Source organism: Calidris pugnax, unplaced genomic scaffold, assembly GCF_001431845.1.
Source record: "Calidris pugnax isolate Ruff unplaced genomic scaffold, ASM143184v1 scaffold225, whole genome shotgun sequence".
NCBI classification, from domain to species: Eukaryota; Metazoa; Chordata; class Aves; order Charadriiformes; family Scolopacidae; genus Calidris; species Calidris pugnax.
This window is the reverse complement of record NW_015091072.1, coordinates 217,435-226,741: the sequence shown is the minus strand read 5'-3', so window position 1 is coordinate 226,741 and position 9,307 is coordinate 217,435. Positions and strand designations below refer to the sequence as shown.

General features: G+C 52.4%; 2 protein-coding genes across 3 annotated transcripts in view; both read left to right on the top strand.

Annotated features, from left to right (window-relative positions):
• Window positions 1-390: 390 nt before the first annotated feature.
• Window positions 391-8,785, top strand: LRRC23 (leucine rich repeat containing 23). The gene is made up of 7 exons (XM_014957076.1): window positions 391-531; window positions 621-733; window positions 2,368-2,621; window positions 2,718-2,848; window positions 7,173-7,309; window positions 7,905-8,124; window positions 8,411-8,785. Exons 1-7 carry the CDS (start codon window positions 391-393, stop codon window positions 8,447-8,449), a joined length of 1,035 nt encoding a protein of 344 aa, XP_014812562.1. The 3' UTR covers window positions 8,450-8,785.
• Window positions 8,786-8,972: 187 nt separating this feature from the next.
• ENO2 (enolase 2 (gamma, neuronal)) overlaps window positions 8,973-9,307 on the top strand; it is a 30,645-nt gene continuing 30,310 nt past the window's right edge. For both annotated transcript variants that reach the window (XM_014957226.1, XM_014957225.1), the window contains exon 1: window positions 8,973-9,130. The gene's annotated coding sequence lies outside the window, so the exon portion shown is untranslated. The remainder of the gene's footprint in view (window positions 9,131-9,307) is intronic.

Here is a 9,307-nt window from a genome sequence, read left to right as displayed (position 1 = left end):
GGGGGTTAACTCAGAGGTGTGGAGATTTGGGGTTTCACAGGCAGCAGAAAGGTCCGGATTGAGGCGGGGGGAGGAGCGAGGATGATGCCGGCCGGAGAAGGGCTGTCCCTGGGACAGTCCGGAGGAGGAGGCCGGCGCAGCTGAGGCCGAAGGTGGCCTCTAAGGCCGCGCAGCGCCCTGCGCCACCGCGCAGCGCCCTGCGCCACCCCCCCGCGCTCCGGGCGCTGTCACTCAGCGCGGTTGCCATGGCAGCGGCGCCGGGGCCCCGCCTCCTCCTCCTCCTCCTCACCCCCCCCACCTCGGTTTCCATGGCAGCGGGCGCGCGGCGGCCCGAGCAGGCCGGCGGGCCTGAGGGAGCTGCCGGCCGCAGCGCGGCGGGGCCTTGTGAGGATGGAGGGCGAGGAGGAGTACAGGGAGGAAGGAGAGGAAGAGGAGGAGGAGGAGGAGGAGGAGGAGGAAAAGGAGGAAAAGGAGGAGGAGGAAGAGGAGGAGGAGGAGGACGAGAAGAAGGCGCCGTCGGAGGAAGAAGAGGTGAGGGAGGGAGGAGGGGGGTCCTCAGCACCCTCCCCCGCTGCGGTTAGGCCAGCCCCAGCGTCGTGCTCTCTCTCCTTCTCTCCCAGGAGCCAGCCCCGTGTCCCCTGACGGAGGAGGTCCTGAAGGAGGGCCTCTCTCTCCTCGCCAAGACCGGCAACGGCCTGGCCCACGCCTACGTGAAGTTTGAAGCCAAATACAAGTGAGTGTGGGACACCTGCCCAGGGAGAAGGCCTCCTCCCCTTCCTCCTCATCCCTGGGCATCTATGTAGCCACGGAGCAGCTGTGTGGTAAGGCCATTTGGTGACAGACCCTGTGGGGCAGGAGCGTTTCCAGGCCATGTGCCATATCTGGTTGACTTCCACCCTGTGCCTCAGCATAGATTGTCCACTCTCAGCCTGGAGCTGGGACTGCCTCCACCATGGCCAGATGTACTGGTGGGGACATGGGTGTCCCCCTAGACTGAGAGGAGCCCGCCCATGGCTCTGGACTGTGGTCTGCTAGGGGGTCCTGAACAGGGTTGGACTCCCCACAGTCACTTGGAGGAGTATCCATTAAGCATCTCTCCTGCTAGCTGCTGACCTTTACAAGCCATGCACTTGTAAGTACAGTGACACAATGGCCTGGGGACAGTTTGGAGCCCCAGCCCCAACAGTTCATCCACATGACCCCAGACCTAACTAACAGGCCTCAGTAAGACTGTGTCTGTCTTTCAGCAGTCTCATAGATCTCTCAACCAGCTTTTTCCCACTAGCAATGTCCTTCCACATAGTCCTTGGTGTTGCCACTACTGTCTACCAGACATTACCCCTCACCTCCCTCCACTAAATTTACCAATTTTCCCTCTTTTTTCATAGAATCATAGAATCATAGAATTGCCCAGGCCGGAAGGGACCTCCAAAGGTCATCTAGTCCGACCTCCCCGCAGTCAGCAGGGACACCCCCAACTAGACCAGGTTGCCCAGGGCCTCATTGAGCCTCTTCTTGAATATCTCCAGGGATGGGGCCTCAACCACCTCCCTGGGCAACCTGTTCCAGTGCTCCACCACCCTCACAGTGAAGAACCCCCTCCTAATCTCCAATCTAAATCTGTTCCCCTCTAGCTTGAAGCCATTGTCCCTCGTCCTGTCACTGCAGGCCTTTCTAAACAGGTTCTCCCCAGCCTTCCTGTAGGCTCCCATCAGGTACTGGAAGGCCGCTATTAGGTCTCCCCGGAGCCTCCTCTTCTCCAGGCTGAACAACCCCAGCTCCCTCAGCCTGTCCTCGTAGCAGAGGTGCTCCATCCCCCTGATCATCCTTGTGGCCCTCCTCTGGACCCGCTCCATCAGGTCCATGTCCTTCTTATATTGAGGGCTCCAGACCTGCACACAATACTCCAGGTGAGGTCTCACCAGAGCAGAGTAAAGTGGCAGAATCACCTCTCTGGACCTGCTGGCAATGCATCTTTTGATGCAGCTCAGGATGCAATTGGCCTTCTGGGCTGCAGCTGCACACTGCCTGCTCATGTCCAGCTTCTCATCCACCATTTTTGCTCTGGTTCTTCCCTCTCCTAAGAAGTACAGTTCAATGGGAATAAGTACTCCCTGTGCCAGGAAAGCAGGTCCAGTTGTAATACTTACAGACTTTATTACAGATAAGGATTTACATTATTTACAGACTATTCAGCCTGTCCCCGGTGCCTGCCTTTTTCCTCTTTAATCTCCCGCAAGGCTTCCTAGGACAGCAGGGAAGTGGGAGAGGAGGGTGCCCTCCCTGTAGTAGTGGTGAGGAGGAAAACAAGAGCTGGTAGCAGGGTGAAATCTAAGAGGTGTTTCATTCACATCTTGCCTCCCACAGGGACTTGACAGACATCAGCCTCCTCGAATGCTTCATTCACCTGCGGTATGTGGATTTGTCAGAGAACAAGCTGCGAGATTTGTCTCCACTGAGCAACCTAACCCACCTGCTTTGGCTGAAGGTGGATAGGAATCTGCTTGCCAGTGCCTGCATGCAGGAGCTGCCCTACCTCCAGGTCATCAGCTTTGCTCACAACCGTATCAAGGATACGGAGGGCATTACTCACCCCCGCTTAGCCAGCCTCAGCCTGGAAGGTGATAGAGACAACTTGCCTTCCTTCTTGTGCACGTAGGACACGCTCTTTGGGTGGGATTAATGCTCTCATTGTTTCTTCCTTCTCTGGCACTCAGGAAATAAAATCCAGACAGCACTGGGCCTGAGTCACGGCCAATTGTTCAGCCTGCAAACCCTGGAGCTGCAAGGAAACAAGCTGGAGAGCACAGCAGGGCTCAATCTTCCCAAGCTCAAGAACCTCTACCTGGTAAGGGATCAGCCAGCTAGGGGAGTGGGACAGAGCTGCTGCAGGGCAGCCAGGGTACCTCCAGTCAGTGGAAGGAGAGAAGGAGGCTGTCCCCTTCAAAGCAGCGTAATTTTTGTGCTAGCCCATTCGGTTCCATCTTCTCAGCCTGATAGAGGTACAGATTTCAGAGAGCTAAAGACACAAAATCAGTTCTTTGGGGTAGTTCCTTCTACACTGGCTGCCCAGATAGAGCAAAGGGAGTAGAATCATAGAATCATGGAATCATGGAATAGTTTAAGTTGGAAGGGACCTTAGAGATCATTGAGTTCCAACCCTCCTGCCATGGGCAGGGACACCTCCCACCAGACCAGGTTGCTCAAAGCCTCATCCAGCCTGGCCTTGAACACCTCCAGGGATGGGGCATCCACGACTTCCCTGGGCAACCTGTTCCAGTGCCTCACCACCCTCACAGGAAGGAATTTCATCCTAATATCTAGTCTAATCTAAGTCTACCCTCTTCTAATTTGAAACCATTACCCTTCATCCTATCACTACATGTGCCTTGTAAAAAGTCCCTCTCCAGCTTTCTTGTAGACCCTCTTCAGATACCGGAAGGCTGCTCTAAGGTCTCCTTGGAGCCTTCTCTTCTCCAGGCTGAAAAACCCCAGCTCTCTCAGCCTCTCTTCATAGGAGGAAGTAGCCACTGACCACTAATTCCTCTGCAGAGAGTGGAGGATTTGGCAATGTTCATTGTTCAGTGCTCTTCCCTCCCAGCCTCCTATGGGAGAGGGGTGTTCTCTTCTGGCAGTGTTGGTCAGTCCTGTATTCTCTGTGCCCTGGGACCCCAGAGGTTAGTGGGGAAAGCAACAGGTTTGCTCTGGGTGGCAGGGGGAGGTGACTCCTCTTTCTCCTCCCTGATGGGCCTAATCAAATACTGGGTTAAAAACAGCCCAATTATATGATTCACACATTCAGCTGCCAAAAAAGAAACTGATTGAACATTGCAGTGAAACTAAGATAGGAGAAGCAATTTCCTAATACCATAAACAATTGCTTCAAGGAACATTTGCTCCTAGAGATGCAAGTGCAGAAAGTATGCGTGGCTTAGTTCCACGCAACATACAGTGCTACAGCTTGCAAAGACTGGATAGGTGTCCTGAGTCACTACCTCTTGAAAGCAATTAAAGATGATAAAGGTTCTGAAAAGCTGTATGGTTTATTTTCATCAAGACTCCCTGGCAGAAAACACTGAGGAGATTGCTTGCTGAGATTGTCTGCAATGTTCTGGCAGAAAACTGAGATTTTAGGGCTAGAGGTGCTGGAAGAAGGGATGAAGTGGATAAGTCACTAGATATAATACAGAATTTCAAAGTAAAAACAGTCATTTTAGTGAATGATTAGAGAAAAGCAAGCACTGTGCTGATATTTAAAGAAGGTTCCTGGAATGACTGAGGAATTTCTGAGCTGCACGGTATGAAGTGGGCAAATTGCAAGACATGATTATTAAAACTGGAACAACTGACTCATTTCTCAGGAATCTTTGGGGCTTGAATTTGTCTCCCATGTCTGCCTGCTCACTAAGTCATCTCTCCCAGTACTGCTTTGCTTTCTGTGTAAAGATTTTGGTATCACGTGAGCCATGGGCAGATGAAGCTGATGCCTCAAGGACAGGGTTCAGGACTAAAGGGTTCAAGTTAAAGGACCTGGACCAAATTTGGTTGATATAAGACACAGTTGGAGATGAAATTTAGTATGAAAAAAGTTATACCTACTAGGAGGAAGACTATGAGCTAGCTGCGTGTAGGCTCAAGTATACTCAAGTATTCTAGTCTCACAAGTATCAGGTGTCAGTTTGAGGCTCACTGCTGTTGGTGGGGCCATGAGCTAGCTGCGTGTAGGCTCAAGTATACTATGAGTATTCTAGTCTCACAAGTATCACGTGGCACTTGTGTCAGTTTGAGGCTCACTGCTGTCGGTGGGGCCGTGTTGGTTCCTGGTGCAGCAGTGGTGACAACAGCGAGAGCAAGGTCAGCTGTGCAGGAAGGGGAGAGGGAATCACAGGGAACATAACTGTAGTAGATTTCCATAAGAAATTGTGGCATCACATCTATGTGAAGCACTGATATCTAAGGTAAGGTGATGATGTGAGCATTTAATTAAGAGAGTTATATGGAATGTTCTTTGATTCAGGGGAAAAAAAAAATAACCCTGAAAAAATCCATCCTGCATTTGTTGTGTTAGGGCTTGCAGGGCCAGAGCTGTTAAAATTATTCACACTGATGTAATGAAGAAAGTGAGAGTGATGGGAGGTTACTGTTCATTTTACAGACCAGTGGTCTGTGAGCTCCCCGCTCCTTATTTCCCACCCCAGCTCCTGATTTCCTCAGAGGGACTAATCCTTCCTTCCTGTTTGTTAAAACTGTTTGTGACTTTCGCTACGTCTCTGACTTCCCACTTTTCATCCTTGTGTTACCCTCTGTACTTGGCCCAGCTGGTCCAAGCTTTTCCCTGTCCAGTTTCCGTGAGAGCCCCCCTTTTCTACAAAATATTCTTTTCCTCAGTGACCCAGTCCTAAACTGTTCTCTTATCCCACCAGTTCAGCCCGTGCCCCTCTCATTAGTCTGAGGTGGTGACCACGTCACCGCCTGGGTACCAACAAGGAACAGAAAAGACAGTGGCACCTCTCTCCCTGTTTTATCATAGAATCATAGAATCATAGAATCATAGAATTGCCCAGGCCGGAAGGGACCTCCAAAGGTCATCTAGTCCGACCTCCCCGCAGTCAGCAGGGACACCCCCAACTAGACCAGGTTGCCCAGGGCCTCATCGAGCCTCACCTTGAATATCTCCAGGGAAGGGGCCTCAACCACCTCCCTGGGCAGCCTGTTCCAGTGCTCCACCACCCTCACAGTGAAGAACCCTCTCCTGATCTACAGTCTAAATCCGTTCCCCTCCAGCTTGAAGCCATTTCCCCTCGTCCTGTCACTGCAGGCCTTTCTAAATAGGTTCTCCCCAGCCTTCCTGTAGGCTCCCTTCAGGTACTGGAAGGCTGCTATTAGGTCTCCCCGGAGCCTCCTCTTCTCCAGGCTGAACAACCCCAGCTCCCTCAGCCTGTCCTCGTAGCAGAGGTGCTCCATCCCCCTGATCATCCTTGTGGCCCTCCTCTGGACCCGCTCCATCAGGTCCATGTCCTTCTTATATTGAGGGCTCCAGACCTGCACACAATACTCCAGGTGAGGTCTCACCAGAGCAGAGTAAAGTGGCAGAATCACCTCTCTGGACCTGCTGGCAACGCATCTTTTGATGCAGCTCAGGATGTGATTGGCCTTCTGGGCTGCAGCTGCACACTGCCTGCTCATGTCCAGCTTCTCATCCATGCAAGTATCTGCATCCTTAGGGACTGCAGCCCAGAGCCACAATCCCAAGTGGAGCCCTGTGCAGCTCCAGGCGGGAGAACGTGGTGGGAAGGTTGTAGTTACCAGGGATGTTCCAAACTCACAAGGTGATGGATGAGCAGCCTGACCTCACACGGGTGCTGGCACTGCGGAGGGCTGGGGCTTGGGCAGGAGACCTCTAGTGGCCTTTTCCAGCCGAAATCCTTGCTGTGAAGCTGTTGCTGAAATTCAGAGCTTTGCTTTTCCCCATCTCGTAACTCGCATCACAGTGAAGGGAATGAAATTCAGTGATGGGGAATTTGGAACTGATAGGACACATTCTTCCTGCTGTACGGCTGTCGGGTTTGTTGCATCTGTTTGTTATCCATCTGTGGATGGATAACAACAATTATACCTGGAAAAGCTTAAAATTAAACCACCCAACAACCCCCACAACCCCTCTCAGGAACACACACAGCCTGCTTCTGCTCCTAGAGGAGTAGAAGAGGAGACTTCTTGATAGTAGATTTCCCCCACAAAAGAAGCAGCTGACAGTGGAAGATCCCTGGACTTACATGGACTGTGTGAATGAGAGGGGCTGGTTATTTTTGTTTTAAATACACTTGTTTCAGGCTCAGGCCCCTGCTTTCCCCTCCGTGCTGTCGCTGTCTGAGGCCTCAGGGACTCAGATTCGGCACTGCCATGGAAAGGGGTGCTGTGCTGGCAGTGGGTGGCTTTTGTCCTTAGTCACCAAGTGATGCTACAGGAAACACTTTTAGTCCTTGAATCTGAAGACTGAGAACCCGTTTGGCCAAGACCCTGAGCAACCTCATCTAGCTTCAGAGAAGGCTGCGTTATGAGTGGTAGGGAGTCTGCAGGGCAGAAAGAGCTTTAAAGGCCAGAAATAACTGCTGTTCCTTCCCTTGTGTGTTCCCTTTTTCCTTCTCTCTTCCTGCCTCCTTGGTGCTCAGGCCCAGAATGCCATTCGGAGCCTTGAAGGCCTTGAGGGGCTTGGACAGCTGACAACTCTGCACCTGCGTGACAACAAGCTTAAGAACCTGGATGGATTCTGTAGCAGCATGAAGTGCCTGCAGTACCTCAACCTACGGTGGGTCCTCCCTGCTCTGTGTTGGAACCAGAGACCCCTTCATCAGGCTGTACTTCCATTTAGATCTTTAGGATTTTCTGGTTTCTTTGGAAGTTGAAGACCTGATGGGGATGGGTTGACCTTTGTTGTTGTTTACTGGTCTTCAGCATTTAGCTGTCTTGGCGTACAACAGCCAGGGTCTTTCCCGGGCTTCTCAGAAAATATCTGCTTCTCCAGTCACTCTTACACCCTACCTTATACTTTTTATATCTTGCTATAACTTCTTTGGGCCCTTCTAAGTGTGTTCTCTGCATCCTGGACATGACTGCAAGTGCCCTCTACTTCTCAGCACTTGGCATGCAGGGCGATGGTGATACCACACAATTCAATGGACTATTTGAGGACAGAGAAATCCAGAGGAGATGTCCTTTTAGTCCCTCAGTCTGGGCAGCTGCAGACAGATCTGGACCTCAGATCACAAGTCCATGGTCTAAGGTCTATGGTCTATCATGCTGCTGGGTTTTGCTTTGTCTGTCTTGTCAGCTTCCTGCTCCAAAGGGACCTCACTACTTGCATGTGTCTCTTTCCCCTGCTCTCCGTCCTTCCTCTTCTTCAGGAACAATGGGATCAGTAGCTTTCAGGAGGTGGCAAAACTGCAGGTCCTCCCCATGCTGCAGACGTTGGTGCTGTTGGACAATCCATGCTCTGAGGAACCCAATTACCGGCTGGAGGTCCTGGTCCTGCTGCCGCACCTGCAACGCCTCGACAAGGAGGTAGTTGAGCAAGAGGAGCGGGCAGAAGCAAACGAAATGCAGCAGCAAAGGCAGGAAGAACAGGTGAGAACAGCATGGCAGGGGGAGGAGAAGGAAGTGGAGGAAAAGAGAGAGGATCAGACGTGCTGACCAAGCCTCTCCTCCTCTGGATTACGTGAGGAGAAGGCTAAGGGAGGTCAGTCCCAAGGGCAGAGGAGCCTGCAACAGGGGCTGGGCCTCACAACCTGATTGTGATGGCCGGCATCGCAAACCTACTGCCATTCCCAGCCCCACCATCAGAACTGAGCAGCAAAAGGGGAAAAGAAAACGGGCATGGAGTCATTTAGCTTCTCCCTCTTTCCTTCTTCAGGAAATGGAAGGATTTCTCCAGGATGATGCAACGGAGTGACCGCTGCTTTTGATACCTGTTCCCAGAGCCAGTCGGGAGTTGGAGATGCCTTCCCTGACAGGTGCAGCTGGGGAAGTGAGAAGTGCAGGTATCAGGGCTACCTTCACATCCTTTCACCCCTGGAGAAAAGAGGAGGATTGCCCACCCTGGTCCTGGCAGCTGCCCGGAGGTACTGCAGTGTTTTCACAGTCGCTGCACTCATGCGCTCTATCCCCAGTAGGCCCGAGAGGGAAAAAGGGGAAAGGGGAGAGTTACAGGTTCTTGTGGTTTGGTTTATGGCTCCCAAAAACCCTACGAGATTTTCTGATTTGAATAAAAATAATTAATGAGCCTGGAGTGACTGGAATTGTTTATCCTGCACACCCACTCCCATCCCCTGGCTCTCTCACCCTCGTCTGTCTGTGTCTATCCCCTGTCTCCCTCTCTCTCTCTCTCTCTTTCTCTCTCCATCCCCTACGTGCTGTTTGCAAAGCTTTGCTAAATCCTGACTCATCGCAGCTCTGGGTCACATGCTGCTGTCCCGGCCCTATCAGGGGCGTCTCCATCCTGCTGCTGCCGCCGCCGCCGTTGGCTTAGAGGACACATCATCTCCCCTTGAGGTCCTGCATCCCTCCTCAGCTTCGTCCTCTCTCCTTTCTACCAGCACTTTCTCAATCTCTCCTTCGCCCCTGCCCTAGGAAGGTAAGTGTCTCCCCCCACGGCCAGCACTCCCCCTCTACAGCGTGCATGTTTCTGCTCCCCACCCTGTGCCCTCCAAACCCCACACGCACTTTGGGGTCCCTGCAGAGAAGGACCAGGGTGAGCGGCATTAAAAACTAAACTCCCCTCACTTCCCCCCAACCCGTCCCTGCTCCTCCC

Excerpts from the sequence above, each read along its gene's own strand:
- LRRC23 (XM_014957076.1), top strand. The coding sequence starts at position 391 with ATGGAGGGCGAGGAGGAGTACAGGGAGGAAGGAGAGGAAGAGGAGGAG. Across the intron at positions 2,622-2,717 it reads AGCCAGCCTCAGCCTGGAAG|GAAATAAAATCCAGACAGCA; the intron begins GTGATAGAGACA and ends TCTGGCACTCAG. Across the intron at positions 7,310-7,904 it reads CTGCAGTACCTCAACCTACG|GAACAATGGGATCAGTAGCT; the intron begins GTGGGTCCTCCC and ends CCTCTTCTTCAG.